At 39.5% G+C, this 19,708-nt stretch overlaps 1 protein-coding gene across 3 annotated transcripts in view; it reads left to right on the plus strand.

Annotated features, from left to right (window-relative positions):
- Positions 1–19,708, plus strand: part of ZMYND12 (zinc finger MYND-type containing 12) — a 34,073-nt gene that overhangs the window by 3,640 nt on the left and 10,725 nt on the right. The window contains exons 2-5 of one of the 3 annotated variants that reach the window (XM_029229554.1): positions 6,827–6,968; positions 7,625–7,796; positions 15,285–15,454; positions 17,782–17,904. In XM_029229554.1, the coding sequence (XP_029085387.1) occupies positions 6,827–6,968; positions 7,625–7,796; positions 15,285–15,454; positions 17,782–17,904 (607 nt within the window). Of the gene's footprint in view, positions 1–6,826; positions 6,969–7,603; positions 7,797–15,284; positions 15,455–17,781; positions 17,905–19,708 lie in introns of all 3 variants that reach the window. The other 2 variants (XM_029229555.1, XM_029229553.1) reach the window with 2 other exon arrangements.

The raw sequence follows: 19,708 nt of genomic DNA on the forward strand, positions 1-19,708 counted from the left end.
TTGTGAGGGGTGATACAGATGAATAAGGAGAGAGCTCAGGAATATATAAATATGCGCCCTTTCTTTCGAAGGGCAAGATATGCACATGCTGTCTGTGGAAAAACAGTTCAGGCAGTTAAGTAAGTTAATGTTTCCATTGCTCACACAATTACTCAGTAAGCCCGTATTAAATAAATACCCTGTGGAAGTCACCTATTTCGTTATTCTGGCTGTTAAGTGCTTTTATTGATTTGTTTTCAATAATTCTCTATCAAAAAACCCTTAAAAATGCTTTTTGTCATTTCTATGAGCGCTGTCACAGTTTATAAAGAACATACTTTATCGCATTTCTGTTGTCCCAGAAGAAAGGAAGGAGAGAGAGTATTTGAACACAGCTATGTGTTGTCTATGACTGCTTTTATGCTACAACAACAGAATTGAGTAGTTGCAACAGAGACCAAGTAGCTCGTAAAGCCCAAAATTTACTATCTGGCCGCAAGAAAAACCTTGCTAATCCCTGCCCTAGGTTATTGTTACCTGTTTTGGACTATGTATAAATGGAATCAAATAGCTAACTTTCTCACATTTAAATAAAAATATATGATAGGCAATAGAAATGCAGAAACCTATGATTGTATGCATCCAACCACAGTCTCAAAATACATGAAAGAATAACTGTCAGAGCTGAAGGGAGAAATAAATAATTCAATAGTAATAGCTGGACACTTCAATATCCGCCTTTCAACAATGAATAGAACAACTGGACAAAAGATCAGCAGGGAAATATAAGACCTGAACAACACTATAAACGAACTAGACCTAACAGACATTTATAGAATACAGAATATACATTCTTCTCAAGTGCATATGGAACATTCTCCAGGGTCAACCAGCTATTAGTTCATTAAAAAATCTCAGTAAGTATATAAGGATTGAAAATATACAAGGTATGTTCTTCAACCACAATGGGATGAAATTAGTAGTCAATAGCAGAAGGAAGTTTCGGAAATTTATGAATGTGTAGAAATAACACACACAAACAACCAGTGGGTCAAAGAAGAAATCACAAGAGACATTAGAAAATGCTTTGAGGTAAAATGAAAACAAAAGCACAACATACTAAAACTGATGTGACACAGTGAAAGCAGTACCTAGAAGGAAATTTATAGCTGTAAACACATATGCTAAAAAAGAAGGAAGATCTCAAACCAATAACCTAGTCTTATACTTTAAAGAGTAGAGAAAGAAGAGCAAACTCAACCCAAAGCTAGCAGGAGGGAAATAGTGAAGATTACAGCAGAGATAAATGAAATAAAGAATAGGAAAACAATACAGAGAATCAACAAAACCAAAAGTGGTTTCTTTAAAAAGATCGAAATTGACAAAAATTTAGCTAGACTGACCCAGAAAAGAAGACTCAAGTTACTAAAATCAGAAAATGGAAGTGGAGGGACTTCCCTTGTGGTCCAGTGGCTAAGGCTCTGCGCTCCCAATGCAGCAGGCCCTGGTTCGATCCCTGGTCAGGGAACTAGATCCCACATGCCGCAACTAAGAGTTCACATGCTGCAACTAAAGATCCTGTGTGCTGCAATGAAAGATCCCGCATGCCTCAACGAAGATCCTGCATGCCACAACTACGACCCGGCTCAGCCAAATAAATAAATAAGTAAATATTTAAAAAAAGAAAATGAAAGTGGAGACATTGCTACCAACTTTACAGAAATAAAAGGGATTATAAGAGAATACTATGTACAATTGTATGCCAACAAATTTGAAGTCCTAGATGAAATATATTCCTAATAAGACACAAACTACCAAAACTACTCAAGAAGAAGTAGAATATCTGAGTAGGTCTATAAATAAAGAGATTTAGCTAAGTAATCAAAAAACTTTTCACAAAGAAAAGCCCAGGAGGATTTCACTGGTGAACTCTGTCAAATATTTAAAGAAGACTTAACAATTCTTCACAAACTCTTCCAGAAAATAGAAGAAGAGGGAAGAGTTCCCAACTTTTTATGAGGCCAATATTATCCTAACACCAAAACCAGAGAAAAACATCAAAAGGAAGCTACAGACCAATATCCCTTATGAATATAGATGCAGAAATCCTTAACAAAATACTAGCAGACCAAATCCAGCAGAATATAAAAAGAATTATATATCATGACCAAATGGAATTTCTCCCAGGAATTCAAGGTTGGTTCAACATATGAATATCAATCAATATAAAACATCATCTTAATAGAATAAAGAAAAAAATCATATAATCATCTCAATAGATACAGAAAAAGCATTTGGCAACGTCCAACACCCTTCAGGATAAAAATACTTAACAAAGTAGGAATAGAAAGGAATTTCTATAACCTGGTAAAGAGTATCTATGAAAGAACCATAGAGAAACACAACATTAGCATCATACTTAATAGTCAAAGTCTATAAAATCTTTCCCCTGTAAAATCAGAAATGAGGCAAGAATGTCACTTTCACCACTTCTATTCAACGTTGTACTAGAGGTTCTAGTTGGGGCAATTAGGGAAGACAATGAAATAAAAAGCATCCAGCTTGGAAAAGAAGGAGTAAAAGTACCTCTATTCACAGATGACATGATCTTATATAGAGAAACCCCTAAAGAGCCCACAAAAAAACTATTAGAGCTAATAAGTGAATTCAGCAAGGTTACAGGATATACAAGATAAATATGCAAAAATCAGTTATATTTCTGTATGCTAGCAATGAGCAATCTAAAAATGAAATTAAGACAGCTATTCCATTTACAATAGCACTTTAAATAAAGGAATAACCATAGAAGTACAAGACTTATACACTGGAAAGATACAAAATATTGTTGAACAAAATTAAAGAAAACCTAAATAAGTGGAAAGATATTTCATATTCACAGACTGGGAGACTTAATATGAAACAGTTTGATCTGCAGATTCAATGCAATCCCTGTAAAAATTCCAATTGTCATTTTTGCATGAATGGACACTCTGATCCTAAAATTCATATGAAAATGAAAGGGACCCAGAATAGCTAAAAAAATCTCAAAAAAGAGCAAAGTTGGAGAACTCACATTTCTCAATTTCAAAATTTACTACAAAGCTACAGTAATAAAGATAGCGTGGTACTGGGATAAGGATAGACCTATAGATTGATGGAATAGAATTGAGAGTCCAAAAATAAGCACATACATCTATAGCCAATTGATTTCCTTTTTCTTTGCAGTTTTTAAAAATTGAAATACAGGTTATATTACATTTATAGTTATTATAAAATATGGCTATATTCTCCATGTTGTACAATATATCCCTGTAACTTATTTTATACATAGTATTTTTTACCTCTTAACCCTATACCCCTATATTGCCCCTCTCCCTACTGGTAACCACTAGTTTGTTCTCTATATCAATGAGTCTGCTTCTTTTTTGTTATAGTCACTAATTTGTTGTAATTTTTAGATTCCACATATAAGTGATATCATTACAGTATTTGCCTTTCTCTGTCTGACTTGTTTCACTTAGCATAATACCCTCCAAGTCCATCCATGTTGCTGCATGGCAAAATTTCATTCATTTTATCTTAGTAGTATTCCAGTGTGTGTGTGTGTGTGTGTGTGTGTGTGTGTGTGTGTGTGTGTCACATCTTCTTTATCCATTCATGTGATGATGGACACTTAGGTTGCTTCCATATCTTGGCAGTTGTATATAGCCAAAAATAGTGCTGCTATGAATATTGGGGTTCATGTATCTTTTCAAATGAATGTTTTTGGGGTTTTTTTTTGGCTATATACCCAGGAGTGGAATTGCTTGGTCATATGGTAATTCTATTTTTAGTTTTTTGAGAATCCTTCATACTGTCTTCTACAGTGGCTGCACCAATTTACATTTCCCCCAACAGTGTATGAGGGTTCCCTTTTCTCTGCATCCAACATTTACTTGTGTTCTTTTTTGATGATAGCCATTGTGGTTTTGATTTGCACTTAGCTGATGATTAGTGATGTTGAGCATCTTTTCATGTGCCTATTGGCCATCTACATGCCTTTTATGGAAAGAACTGTCTACTCAGTTCTTCTTCCTATTTTTTAATTGGATTGTTGGTTTTTTTGATGTTGAGTTGTATGAGCTATTTATATATGATGGATTATATATGATGGTCATATCATTTGCAAATATTTTCTCCCATTCAGTAGGTTGTCTTTTCATTTTGTCAGTGGTTTCCTTTGCTGTGCAAAACCTTTTAAGTTTAATTAGGCCCCATTTGTTTATTTTTGCTTTTATTTCCCTTGCTTTAGGTGACAGATCCAAAAAAATATTGCTGTGATTTATGTCAGAGAGTGTTCCTGCCTATGTTCTCCTCTAGGAGTTTTATGGTTTCTGGTCTTACATACATTTTGAGTTTATTTTTGTATATGGTGTTTGTTAGAGAATGTTCTTTTACATGTAGCTGTCCAATTTTCCCAGCACCACTTTTTGAAGAGACTGTCTTTTCTCCATTGTATATTTTTGTCTCCTTAGTTGTAGATTAATTGTATGGTCAATTGATTTTCAACAAGGGTGCCAAGACCATTTAATTAAGAAAAGAATGGTCACTTCCAAATGGTGCAGGGATAACTGGATATCCATATGCAAAAGAAGAATTTGGACCCCTACGTTACACCATGTTCAAAAAGACTTAAATATAAGAGCTAAAAACATAAAACTTTTCAAAGGAAACATAGTTGTAAATCTGTGTGATCTTGGATTAGGGAACAGTTCTTAGATATGACACTGAAAGCACAAGGAACCAAAGGAAAAATAGATAAGTTGGGCACCATCAAAATGAAAAACTTTTGTGCATCAGAGCACACTATCAAGAAAGTGAAAAGACAACCCACAGAATTGGAGAAAATATTTGCGGATCATATATGTTAAGGATCTATTATCCAGAATATGCAAAGAACACTTAAAACTCAAAAATAAAAAGATAAAGGACCTGGTTTAAAAAAATGGGCAAAGGATTTGAATCAACATTTCTTCAAAGAAGATATACAAATGGCCAATAAGCACATAAAATGATGCTCAACATCACTAGTTATTAAGGGAATGCAAAATAAAACCACAATGATATACTACCTCACACACACTATAATGGCTACAATAAAAAAGGACAGAAAATAGCAAGCATTGACGAGGATGTAGAAAAAATGGAACCCTCATACATCACTGGTGGGATTGTAAAGTGGTACAACCTGTGTTAAAACAGTTTGGCAGTCCTCAAAAGTTTAATCATAAAGTTACTGTATAACCCAGCAATTCCATTCTTAGGCGTACCCAAGAGAATTGAAAACGTATGTTCGCATAAAAACTTGTACACAAATATTCATTAATAATAATAGTCCAAAACTGGAAACAACCCAAATATCTACCACCTGATGAATGGATAGACAAAAAATGATATAGCCACTCAGTGGAATAGTATTCAGTAGTAAAGAATACAGACATAAAAGCCATATTGTCTGTTTCCGTTTATATGCAAAGTCCAGAACAGGCAAATGCATAGAGAAAATAGGTTAGTGGCTTCTGGGCAACAGTGGTTGGAGGGAAGAATGAGAGTACCTGCTAGAATAAATGGAGTTTCTTTATTGAGTGATGAAAATGCCGAAATTAGATAGGGTGATGGCTATATGACCTCATGAATATAATAAAAACATTGAACTGTGCACTTTAAGAGGATGACTTTTATTGTATGTGAATTATATATCAATATCAATTATGTATCAATTATATAAACGTATTTGGAGGAAGCGTCAGATTAGGTAATAGACTTGGGAGTCATTCATAGAGGCAATTATGTAAGGAATAGGAGGCAATTCCCTGGTGGCCCAGTGGTTGGGACTCCAGGCTTTCACTACTGAGGATGTGGGTTCAGTCCCTGGTTGGGGGAACTAAGATCCTGCAAGCCACGTGGCACGGCCATAAAAAAAAAAAAAAGAATGGGAGTAGATTCTTTGTAGGAGTGCTGTCCAATAGAATTTTTCTGCAGTGATGCAAATGTTCTATATTTGTGCTGTCCAATTAAGTGTTTAAAAAATACTAAATATGCATATAAAACAGTCAGAAAAGCTGTATACCAAACTGCCACAATGCTTCCCTCTGGAGAACTAAAAAATGACCGGCTTTGGAGTACAGGTCTAGAGTAACTACTTACTCTTGACACCCGTGCTTCCTTACCTTAAAAAAATAATGATTTTGTCTTGTTTTCAAAAAGTTAAACAGTTACTTTCATGACCACCTGCTGCACCACTAGGACTGGAAGGCATTCACAGTGTATTCTATGTGAATGGCCCTCCTAGAGCACAGAAGACAATGCAAATGGTGCTCTCCCAAGCCATGCAACATATATATATATATATACTTATAACTGGCATATATATATACCTATAATTGGTATATATACTAATTACAGGGCAAGTGTCTCCTAGAGCCTCATCAAATGTAAATTTCTTTCCTTCCCCTAAGAAAAAGACCCTTAAATTCATCAGCTTCAGTGTTCAGATATTTTGAAAATGACCTTAGACCCATGCAGAGTTAAAGTTGTCTTTGTTGTCATTAATGAAGAAGAAAAGCAGAATAACCACAACATATAACTGCCTGCAGAAACAACATCCTCCCGCACCCCTGGTTTTTGCACCGCCACCCAATAACCACGTGAAGGAAAGGCGATTTGTGTCGGAAATGGCTTTGGGCTCCCTGCCTGGTTTGTGTTGGGATTACTTTTCTAGTTTCTAGGGCTGGGCCAGCAGTAGGGCCAGGAGGATCAGTGGTCAAGCCAAAGGTGAAGAAAATGAAGTCCATGTTTTCGTTGTCAGTGGTGTGGTTCATCAAAGAGCTGATTGGGGCAGCATCCATGAGAAGATATGTCAGCTCCTGATTCCCCTGCGCACTTCCATGCCCTTCTACAACTCAGAGGAAGAACGGCAGCATGGCCTGCAGCAGCTGCAGCAGCGGCAGGTAAGGCTCACAGGACGGTTGCAGGGTTAACTCACGGGTGCAGAGAACCTGCCCAGGGAAAAGGTTGTACTGTGCGAGGTCACTAAACTATAACCTCTGAGGGCAGAGACTGGGTTTTATGTCTTTATGTCCTCAATACCATTGTTGCTCTCCACATATCTACTGAAAACCTGCAGCATTAGTGAATATTAGTTATATTAGTTAATATATTAGTTAATATTATATTAGTTAATATTAGTGATATTGGTGAAGCAGGATAACTCCAGAAGGAAAAATATGTTTCTTTCAAAATTAACTCAAATAGAAAGGCAGAACATTTTAGATTGTCCTGAGACACTACAGCTTTGCTAAACTAAAATTTTATTAAAAATGTAAGAATAATAATCATTTAATAATTTTATATTGAGCACTCATTTATGCCAAGCACCAACCTAAGATGAGAAGATACTTGTTCCTGGACCTTGAGGAACTCACAGTCCAGAGTTTGCCTTTTTAGTCACCTATTTTGGGCCTCATGTCCGCCTCAATGCAGACAGGCTCACTGTGTGCTCTCGAGCAGGTCATCAGGTGTTAGCCCTATCTCCAGGTGTACCTATATCCACCATTGCCTTTTACCCTTAGACTGTCTCAGATAGTCTAGGTTTTTTTTTCCACAGAAGCATTTGATCGAATTTTGCTACACCGTAGCCCAGAAATATATCTTTGAAGGAAAACATGAAGATGCTGTCCCAGCAGCTTTGCACTCTCTTCGCTTCCGCATGAGTGTTCATGGCCTGAGTTCAGTAGAGCTGGTACCTGCTTACCTGCTGTTGGCCGAGGCCAGCCTTGGTAAGTGAAACTGACTTGAGACCCCCTGGAGCCTGTAAGAAGTGCTATACTGGGTCATATCAGTGGCCAAAACACCCAGCTTTGGCAGTGGCACCAAGATACCTTTTGTGGAAGAGCAGGATTGCTGTAAAGTTTGGCACAAGGTGGGGAAGGAGATGTCATGGACTTTTTGGTAAAACTGAATGAAATCCACTCTAGCTGGCATTAGCAAAAGGAGGAAATTTATTAGGACGCTGAGGTGTCCTAAGGGAAGTGAGACTTCATGAGATACTATACTCAGAATGCTATAACAAACCAAGGCTGGTGGTCTCTGTTTCTGTCTCTTGGGTCTTGGGGTCTTGTTTCTTGTCTCTGTTTCTAGGTTTCTCTCTCTGCATCTGCTTTATTTTCCATCTCTGCAGACCAGATTTTTCTACCCTATTCTTACTGCAGAAGACAGCTACCCCAAAATGTCAGATGTAGCTGAATTTACATTGAATTTACATATCCTCCAGGTTCAAGGTGGGTTATAGAAACTAATTAGCATCTGATTTCCAATGTTAAATTCCTGGAAGAAAGAATTGTGTTGACTCAGCTTGATGGCGGCATCTATCTGTATCTACCTTTGTGTCAGGGTCACATAGTTCAAACACGAAAATAGGAACCTGCTCCTATGGACGGCAGAGGCAGTTCTGAGATCAGGGCACAGACATCACACATGGTGGTTGCTACAACAGGAGAATTAGCATTTTTGAGGGGAATTAACATTTTTGAGCATCGATAGCCTTTTAGGTACTGTACTACTACTTTATATCTTAACAGCCACTATTAAAAAAAAAACTTTTTAAAAAGTAAAACTGTAGGAAATATAATACAAAGAACTTTTTCCCTAAGCTATCTGAGAGTAAGTTGCTTACTTGATGCCCTATGCCTTGACTACTTCAGTATGTATTTCCTACAGAGACGTCTTCTTCATGACCACAATACAACCATCATCCATGATTATCTACTGAGCAGACCCCATTCAGCTTTTCCAGTTGTCCCAATCACATCTTTACAGCAAACGGGTAGAGTCCAGAATCACACTTTTCATTTTGTTGCCATGTGTCTTTAGTCTCCTTCATTCTGGAATGGTTTCTCAATCTTTCCTTGACTTTTATGACTTGGACGCCTTCAAAGATTAAAGGCCAATTATTTTACAAAATGTCCTTCAATCTGAGTTTCTCTGATGTTTCCTCATGACTGGACTGAGGTGATGTGTCTTTGGCAGGAATATCACTGAAGTGATGCTATGTTCTTCTCATCCCATCCTATAAGTTGGCATATGTTTTTATTTTGTCCCATGATTGATGATGTTCATTTAAGTTACTTTATTAAGGTGGTGTCTGCCAGGCTTCTTCTCTGTAAAGTTACTCTTTCTTCTCTTTGCAATGAATAAGTATTTTATAGAGAGGTATTTGGAACTATATAAATATTCCATTCCTCAACAAACTTTCAATGAATTCATTTATTTATTTATATCAACATAGACTGTTGTTTCCCTGTTTTATTTAGTGGGTTACAATCCATTACTATCATTAATTTGATGTTCAAACTGTCCTTGATTTGGCAAGTGGCAGCCCATCACACTGGCCTCTGTGTCTCCTTAACACATCCCCATTGTTCTTTTTTTTTGGCTACATGGCTTGTGGGATCTTAGTTCCTCAACCAAGGATTGAACCTGAGCCCTAGGCAGAGAAAGTGTGGAGTCCTAACCACTGTACTGCCAGGGAATTCTTCCCCATTGTTCTTTGATCACTTTCCTGCTTTCTGGAACATACCTCCAAGGAGCCCTGAGTTCTTTTAGCAGAAAATTGAATTTAGAAGCCAAGAGTTGTGCACTGGACATACTCGTTGCTATTGAGGTATGGCTGCTCCCAGGCTTCTCAATGGACAGAATTAGGGAACATGTGTAAATATAATAAGGTGTATATGCGCATTATTTCTAAATCTCCATCTCCGTCTCTACATCTGTATCTGTATATGATCATGGGTCCATAGGAGTACATTTAAATCCATAGGGTTCAATCTCATTTTCTCCCATTCCATGTTTATAGCTCCTTTTCTGACAGTGAGAATGCTGGCTTCCATTTTCATTGATGTATTTATATATTTAATTGGTTACCCTGTATGAGCCAACCTCCCATCTCCAATCCTATCCTTTCCCCTTGCAGATGCCCTCCTCTCCTTTTGGGGGCTCTGACTCCTATTCTGGGATGCCTCTTCTGTATGGACCCCCTCCTCACTGGTTTGGGCTCCGACTTCATACCAGGCCACTTAGCTGCAAGAATGCCCTCTTTACCCTACTCAGATGTGACTCCCCATTCTGGACTGTGCCTCCTCCCAAGCTAGTGGAAGAGCACCGGACAAGGAAATACAGCCCAGGCTCTCTTTATCTCTGACACTGACTAGCTAGGGGATTTTGGAAAAGTCACCCGAGCCTAAATCCCATCATGTTTTATTTGGATTACTACCTGCCAGCTGGTCTCTGCACATCTTCCCTGGCCTCCTTCCAAGCTGGTCTCCAAACAAAATGTGACCAAGTCACTCCAATAAATAAAGACCAAGTTCCCAAAGCAAGCTATGAGTCCCTGTTTGGTCCAGCCTTTATGAATTCTCTCACCTCACCTCTCATTCTTTTCTCTCTCCCTTTCAGTTGTGTTGGCCTTCTCTCGGTTCCTCAGAAGCACTGTGATGCTTCCTTGTTCTGGAAGGTTCTTCTCTAGCCACTCCCCCCACTTCTCTTCCCCTCCCCTTCACCTAACTAACTCCTATTCATCCTTCAGGTCTCAGCTTGAGTCACCACCCCCTGATTAGAACCCTTTCCCAAGCCCCCAGATTGGGTCAGGTCTCTTTTTATGTATCCACTTAGAAACCTCTTTCTTTTTTCTGGGCACTTACTTTGATAATAATTAAACATTTTTTATGACATTATTTAATTAAAGTTCCTCTCCTGCACTAGACCATAAGTTCAGGGAGAACTGGGACTCTGTCTATTCTTTCTCCTCGGAGTGTCTTTAAATCCAGCACAGTACTTAGTGCAGGGAAGGTACTCAAAAACTCCTTAGAACCTGACACCTAAATGGGAACTATGTAAGCATTTGTTGAATCTGAGTCCTCTTCACAGGATTGTTTTGAGGTTTAAATGAATTTATGTATAACGGACAGGAAAGTGCTTTGCAAGCAGAAAAGTGCTGTCTAAATGGAAGGTTTCATTCTAACTCCCACAGTTACTGATTTAAAACCTTGCCAACCTTTTTGAAAGTCTAAATAAATCACATCCCCTGTGGACATGCCTCTCCCACCTTAGAGATTCCTCCAGACTGGAGTGGAAAAATAAGAGGCATTCATACTTTTTTTCAAAGTAAAACTTTGGAATTTTAACGCACTAGAAATGACATTTTCAGTAACTCTTCAAGGAGGAGCCACCTTACTCATCCTCCCCCACTGTTTTTAGTGTTTTGGAACTGGGAGAATCTAGGTAATAAATTCCAACTCTTTTTTTTTTGCGGTACGCGGGCCTCTCACTGTTGTGGCCTCTCCCGTTGCGGAGCACAGGCTCGGGACGTGCAGGCCCAGCGGCCATGGCTCACGGGCCCAGCCGCTCCGCGGCATGTGGGATCTTTCCGGACCGGGGCATGAACCCGTGTCCCCTGTATCGGCAGGCGGACTTTCAACCACTGTGCCACTAGGGAAGCCCAAATTCCAACTCTTTACTAGCCGTGTATCCTAGTCATCAAGCTTTTTCTTACCTTAGGACTCTCACACATACCACCTGGAATGCTGTTTTCTCCCTCTTATATGGCTGATTTCTTTTCAACCTTCAGGTACCTGCTTAAACGCCACATTCTCAGAGAGGTGTTCCCTAATCATCCAAAGTAGGTTTCTCCGTGCCTTTTTTGATCACTGTGTTCTGTCCATTTCCTTCCTATCACTTCATTTTTTGTTTCTTTATTGTGTAACGAATTCGCTCAGCTGTGAACTTTTTAAGGTCAGGGATCCAGCATGCACTGAGCATCCCGCAGAGTGGTAGAGACCCAACAGATTAGATGAATATAGGGTTTATAGGGTTGAATGAATGCGCGGTTTCCTCCTCTGATATTTCTTTTGCAGGATTGTTGGCAGACTTAAATCCCAGATGCAGATGGCCTAGCCTAGTGTAAGGCATAGGGTAAGGCAGGCCCTCAGTAAATGATTCCTTTTGCTTCCCCTGAGTGCCTCACAGCCACACCTTTGAATCGTCTGTGACTGTTTTATTCTGTGCTCCTTTACTTTCATCCGCAAGTCCTGCAAAATCTTCCCCCATAATGTCTCTCAGATCTGCCACTAACCCAGTGTAAGCCTGCTGTGTCTCACCCTTAAGACAAGTACCACTGCTCCATGAATTGGCCATCCCTTCTGTCTCTACTGCATATACCCTGAAAGTCACCCTTCAGGATAGTCTCACTTCCTTTGGCAACTTTAGGTCTCTGTTACCTCTACTCCATCCCTACACCTCTCCAGGTAAGCACTGTATGTTGGAGGGCATGCCTGAACTTACCCACTCACTGGTCACAATCTTAGTTCTGACCCGCTTGTCACAGCTTGTTCTTCTCACCTCATTATACCCTGCTCTCTGTATATGCAGCCTTGTAGTTTTTTGCTCGCAAGTAGGCTTTTTCCTTTGGGACTGATGCTTGTTTAGATGTGGTTCAGCTTGACCTGGGGGCCTTCCTTTTTTCAGCAATACCTCTGTAAATGAGAACTGGACAACGAAACATGAAAATTTCCAATATATATCAATGCCCCCTACCAATTGTTTCCCAAGATAAATGTCTTAGCTAAGAGTCATTTGCTTCCTTAAATTTGATAGGGCCTCAGTCTGAAGCTCTTATTTTTTTAAGCAAAACCCAGATGGAAAATGTGGCTCGCCTATTTAAGGAACATGAGCCAGGATCATGGGCCATGGCCCCTTGATTCTGATCTAATATTTTCCCATTTTAGTGTGAGCATCGGTCAGGCAGTTACTTGCTACCTCTTGTTGACTGCTTCTTCCTCACCTCTCCTGTAATTCAGAGAGGTATGATTACAACCAGAATAAAGCAATGCTTACATGTGAAGTAGGCCTGGGAGGAAGCACAAGAAGAACAGAAGGTTGACTTGTGAGGGATCCGTGTCTTCATCTCCTGACCCTTTACTGATGCCATTTCTGCTGCAGCACCCATCACACAGAACCCTTCACACGCAGGGCATGTCTCCTGCTCTGCAGAACGTTCTCAAAGTAGTTTTCTGCTCACTTCTGACAACCTTCCTAGGAGGCAAGTGTAGGCAGGAAACTATTACGTATCTTCTTTTTTTTTTTTCTTGTCTTTTTTTATTAACATCTTTATTGGAGTATAATTGCTTTACAATGGTGTGTTAGTTTCTGCTTTATAACAAAGTGAATCAGTTATACATATACATATGTTCCCATATCCCTTCCCTCTTGCGTCTCCCTCCCTCCCACCCTCCCTATCCCACCCCTCTAGGTGGTCACAAACTACCGAGCTGATCTCCCTGTGCTATGTGGCTGCTTCCCACTAGCTATCTATTTTACGTTTGGTAGTGTATGTATGTCCATGCCACTCTCTCACTTTGTCACAGCTTACCCTTCCCACGCTAGGTTCTTCATGACCTTTTTTTTTTTCTTTCACAACTAAACAAAAAGAGTTAAGTGTCAAGAGTATTTGAATATTAGAAATAAAGGTGACTTTCACTTAACCACATGAAATGGTTAACCACATAACCATTCTAGCTCCTGAATGTCTCTTTTATATACTCCATCTTCATTCGCTGCCTTAGTTCAGGGTCTAGTACATGCCTGAACTATTTCAAAAGTCTTCTAGTGAGTGTTTTCCTTTTCCTCCTCCCTTCTGGTCTCTCCTTGGCATAGTGCCAGAGGACTCTTCTAAATCTAAATCCGGTTATCACTCCCTTTCTGAAAATCCTCTAGTTTTTATCCACATGCATCAAGCTCCTTGGCACGACTTCCTAAGCCCTCCGTGATCTGTGCCCTGCCTACCTCTTTAGCCTCATTTCCTGCCACTTGATCCCTTATACTTTGTGCGCCAGCATCACAGGCCAACATATAGTTCTCTAAGCACAGCACACCATTTCATATCTCTATGACTTTGCATATGTGTTAATTCTCCCTGAGATGCCCTCCCTCCCTTAACTGTCTAGAAAACTTATATTCATCCTCAAAACTTAGCTCAGACTTTTCTGACTATCTTAGCTTGGCTGCTATGACAAATACCATAGACTGGGTGGCTTAAACAACAAACATTTATTTCTCACAGTTCTGGTGGCTACAAGTCCATGATCAAGGTGCCAACAGAGCTGGTGTCTGGTGAGAACACACTTCCTAACTTGTAGACAGCTGCCTTTTCTTGCTATACCCTCACATGGGCAAAAGAGAGATCATCTCTCTCTTGTCTCTTCTTATAAGGGCACTAATCCCATTCATGAGAGCTCCCCCCTCATGACCCAATTACCTCCCAAGGGCCCCACTTCAAAATACCGTCTCATTAGGGATTAGGGCTTCAACATATGAATTTGGGGGGAACACAAACATTCAGTCCATAACACTGACCATGCCTCTCCCCACTCCATTGTCCTTCTCTACCCCATCCAAAGAATTAAACAATTCCTACTCTCTTCCGCTTCCAAACCTTATAACGTTACTATCATTGCATTTACACTATATTACAAATATACTTGTTTTCATGTCTCCATTCCGCCAACCAAGCTGTACATTTTTCAGGAGTAATGGCTTTGATTCATCTTTGAATTCCTATCCCTTAACACAAGGTCTGGCACATAAAAAGTATCAAATATACATATACATATATTTTTAAATTGAGATATAATTCACGTACCATAAAATTCTCCCCTTTAAAGTACAATTCAGTGGTTTTAGTATATTCACAAGATTGTGCAACCATCATCACATCTAATTCGGGAACATTTTTGTCACCCCAAAATGAAACCCAATACCAATAGCAGTCATACCTCAGTTCCCATGCCTACAGTCCTGGGCCACTTACTAATCAATCCACTTTCTGATTTGCCTATTCTGGAAAATTTATATTAATGAACTCATACAATGTATGGCCTTTTGTGTCTGGCTTCTTTCACTCAGTATAATGTTTTCAAGGTTCTTCCATGTTGTAGTATGTATCAGTACTTTATTCCTTTAGTGCCTGAATAATATGCCACTCATGAATAGGGAAAGACTATACTTTGTATATTTACTCATCAGTTGACCAACATTTAAGCTGTTTCAATATTTTGGCTAATATGAATAGGCTGCTATGAATATTCACGTACAAGTTTTTGTGTGTCAGTAAGTATCCAAGTCAATGAATGAATGAGTGAATAGGTGATGACTCGTATTTCATCATGTGTTCTCTGGCTAGGATATGGATTATAATCTTTATTTCTTTTGGGCAGGTCTGGGCCGGATCGTCCAGGCTGAGGAGTATCTATCCCAAGCGCAGTGGACAGTCCTCAAATCGGCTGAATGTTGTCATGCCACCCACTCCTTACTGCATCGGAACCTGGGGCTTCTCTACATGGCTAAGGAAAACTATGAGGAAGCCCGTTATCATCTGGCCAATGATGTAAACAAATTAATAACACCTGATTGTTTCTGAGAACAGCTCTGTTTGTTTGTTGTTGTTTTCTTTTTACTGAGCATTTCTCTGAAACTTTCTGTGTACAACTGTCTGTTTGGTGGGGTATTAGCAAGAACGCAATTCTAACGACCTGAATTCAAGACTTTCCACTTTCTGCCTGTGCATCCTTGTCCAGGTCACATCACTTCCCAAGCCTCAATTGCTTGGGGGATGATAAAGGGAGGCAGAAGAGCATCCTGGTTAAGAGCAGGGCTTTACTCCTGGTCCCAGCTCTGCCATTTCACCAGCCACACAGACTTGGATAAATTATTTAACGTCTTTCATCACCTGTAAGACAGTAATCATAAAATAGTCTCTGCCTCATTGGGTCATTGCAGAGATGAATAAGAGGGCCCAACATGGGCAGTACTTTGGCTGTGATTTTGATAAATAACATGAACGTCTCTACTACAGAGTGTGGTTATTACATTTAAATGAGCTGGAGGTGTATGAAAGTGCTTTATAAACTCTAAAACTCTGTACCAATGTTAGATAGGTTGATGAGGGTGATGACTGAGCTGTTCTTCCCACGTTCATGAGGTTTCTGTTAGGATTTCAGTATTGGACAATATTACCAGAGGGAAGAGTTCCTGAGCCTGAAACTTGGATGAGGTTAGAATCAGACTGCAGTCTCCGTGCAGATTGGGTCTCTCTTCAGCCTCTCCACTGGGCAACCCTCCCTCTGGTTGCCTGCCACTGCACGATGCCCCTAAATTTGCTGGAAACATTGTTGTGCTGGTTATTCTCCATATCCCCTTACGCCAAATGCATTCTCTGCCCTACTCTTCCCTGGGAGGCTGACCTCGGTGGACTCCATCGCTCTCTGGCCTCACTGGGTTTGGAGAGTGAAAGGCATGGCAGAGGAGTGGAAGTTGGGAGGAGAGAGAGGTTGGGGTATTTACTCTGCTGCCTTTCTGCACCAGCCCAGTCCCTGCAGGGCCAGTGTTCCTCATGGCCATGGCTCCTGTCAGGTAGCCTTCCTCCACAGCTCTAGCTCTTGCTGGGCCCTGGTAACCCTGCTTTCTCCCCTGGTTTTCTCAGGAGTTTGGACTGTAAACGGTCTCTTGCTACTGATAGTCCCTAGTGCTTCACTAACTCTTGTTGGTTCCGTACCCCTTCCACGTCTCTGTAAATAATCCTTTCATTATACTAGCCTCAGGGAATACTGATACTTGTGAGGGTGCCATCTACTTCCACCTAGGAGCCTGACCAATGCACTTCTTCATTTGTGTTTCCTCTCTGTGCTTCACAGCCTTCAACAAATCAATCAGAAGCACACTCTCTCTTGAGCTGGGTCACATAGTTAAGAATTAGATCAAGCTCAGCCTAACTTAAAAAAAAACCAAACCAAACCACAGCATTATTGATACATACCATAAAAGTCAATGGTATGTACAATTAAGTGTACAATTCAATGATTTTTAGTAAACTTAGAGCTGTGCAACCATCAACATAATCCAGTTTTCACCCTAAAGAGAGCCCACATATCCATTTGCAGTCATTTCTCATTCCCACTTTCTGTCTTTCTAGATTTACCTTTTTAGGACATTTGATATAAATGAATGATTTATATTAAATCATTATTAAATAAATGATGACTTTTGCATCTGACTTCTTTCACTTAGCATAATTATTTTGAAATTCACCCGTGTCGTTGTTTATATATCAATATTTCATTCCTTTTATCACTATCATCTGGATATACCACAATTTCTTTACCATTCACCAGTTGATGGACATTTGGGTTGTTTCCATTTTTTGTCTATTATGAATAATACTCTGTGAACATTTGTGTACAAGTCTTTGTGTGGAGACGTGTCTTCATTCCTCTTGGGTATGTACCTAAGAATAGAATTGCTCGGTCATGTGGTAAAACTATGTTTAGTTTTTTGAGGACTGCCAAACTGTTTTCCACAGAGGCTGCATCATTTTATATTCCCACCAGCATGTACAAGAGTTCCGCTTTTGCCACAACTTTGCCAAGAAGTGTTATTTTCTGTCTCTTTGATTAGAGCAGTTCTAGTGTGTGTGAAGATGTATCTCGTTGTGGGTTTTATTTTGCACTTCCTTAGTGACTAATAATGTTGAGCATCATTTCATGTGCTTTAGCTATTGGTGTATCTTTTTGGTGACATGTTATCTGTTCAGATCCTTTGCCTATGTTTTAACTGAGCTGTTGTAAAAGTTCTTTATAGATTCTGGATACAAGTCCTTTATAAGATATATGATTTACAAAGAAAACTCAAGCACTCTCTTTCTTCCTTCTGCTATAGATTTATTTCGCCAGTTGTGCATTTGGAACAGAGCACATCAGGACCTCAGGAGGCTACTTCTACCTGGCTAATATCTTCTATGGCCTTAAAAATTTGGAACTGGCAGACACATTGTACACCAAGGTGAGCTGGGGAATATGGGAGCTGAGCCTTGATACTTAGGCCTTGTATCTTACAACTGGTGTCAGACCATTCATGAGATATTCGAGGCACAGACAGATGAAGTGACTTGCCCCAAATCACATAGCTTGATTCATGATATATTCCACTTTTCTTTCTTCCGGTTTCTCCACTACCAAAATAGTTTAGTCCTTAGCATCAATAGAGCAATTAACAAATAATAGCTTATGGGTCAATAAGAACCAAACCCCTCCAAATAGGCTGCCAGATACCCTGTCATATCCCTAGGAGCAAGCTAATGTGGGCATATTGAGGTGTGGGATAAAGGAGGAGATGAAGTTTTTAAGCGAAACTAATTGTTGAAAGGTCCTGTGAAGGGATCAAAGAACATGAAAGTACTTTAAAATGTCCATCTTTACCTGTGAAAGATTTTAAACTGTTTATATATATATATATATATATATATATATATATATTTACTTTCAGATGATTTGGGGCTGAGTTGCAAGAGTAGGTGACCTTGACAGAGTCTAAAGTGCTAGACTTCTTTTTTTTTTAAATTTTAAATAGTTTTAATTTAAATCTTTTAGAATAGTATGTATCTATTCCAATTGTAGATTGTCAAGTCTATACAATATTTTCCTCTTTTTAAAAAAACATTTTTATTGGAGTATAGTTGCTTTACAGTGTTGTGTTAGTTTCTACTGTACAGCAAAGTATGTATACATATATCCCCTCTTTTTTGGATTTCCTTCCCATTTAGGTCACCGCAGAGCATTGAGTAGAGTTCCCTGTGCTCTATAGTAGATTCTCATTAGTTACCTATTTATACATAGTATCAATAGTGTATATATGTCAATCCACATCTCCCAATTCATCCCACCCCAGCTTCCCCCTTGGTATCCCTACGTTTATTCTCTACATCTGTGTCTCTATTTCTGCTTTGCAAATAAGACCATCTATACCATTTTTTTAGATTCCACATATATGTGTTAATATACGGTATTTGTTTTTCTCTTTCTGACTTACTTCACTCTGTATGACAGTCTCTAGGTGCATGCATCTCCTACAGATGACCCAATTTCGTTCCTTTTTATGGCTGAGTAATATTCCATTGTATATATGTACCACATCTTCTTTATCCATTCCGCTGTTGATGGGCATTTAGGTTGCTTCCATGTCCTGGCTATTGTAAGTAGTGCTGCAGTGAACATTGGTGTGCATGTGTCTTTTTGAATTATGGTTTTCTCAGGATATAAGCCCAGGAGTGGGATTGCTGGGTCATAGACAACCCTCAGAAAGGGAGAAAATATTTGCAAATGAAGCAACTGACAAAGGATTAATCTCCAAAATATACAAACAGCTCATGCAGCTCAATATCAAAAAAACAAACAACTTAATCAAAAAATGGGTGGGGCTTCCCTGGTGGTGCAGTGGTTGAGAGTCCGCCTGCCGATGCAGGGGACATGGGTTCATGACCCGGTCCTGGAAGATCCCACATGCCGCGGAGCAGCTAGGCCCATGAGCCATGGCCGCTGAGCCTGCGCGCCGGAGCCTGTGCTCCACAACGCGAGAGGCCACAACAGTGAGAGGCCCAAGTACCGCAAAAAAAAAAAAAAAATGGGTGGAAGGCCTAAATAGACATTTCTCCAGAGAAGACATACAGATGGCCAACAAACACATGAAAATGTGCTCAACCTCACTAACTATTAGAGAAATGCAAATCGAAACGACAATGAGGTATCTCTTCATACTGGTCCGAATGGCCATCATCAAAAAATCTACAAACAATAAATGCTGGAGAGGG

Source organism: Monodon monoceros, unplaced genomic scaffold, assembly GCF_005190385.1.
Source record: "Monodon monoceros isolate NGI ecotype Baffin Bay Population unplaced genomic scaffold, NGI_Narwhal_1 Super_Scaffold_18, whole genome shotgun sequence".
In the NCBI taxonomy this organism is placed as follows: Eukaryota; Metazoa; Chordata; class Mammalia; order Artiodactyla; family Monodontidae; genus Monodon; species Monodon monoceros.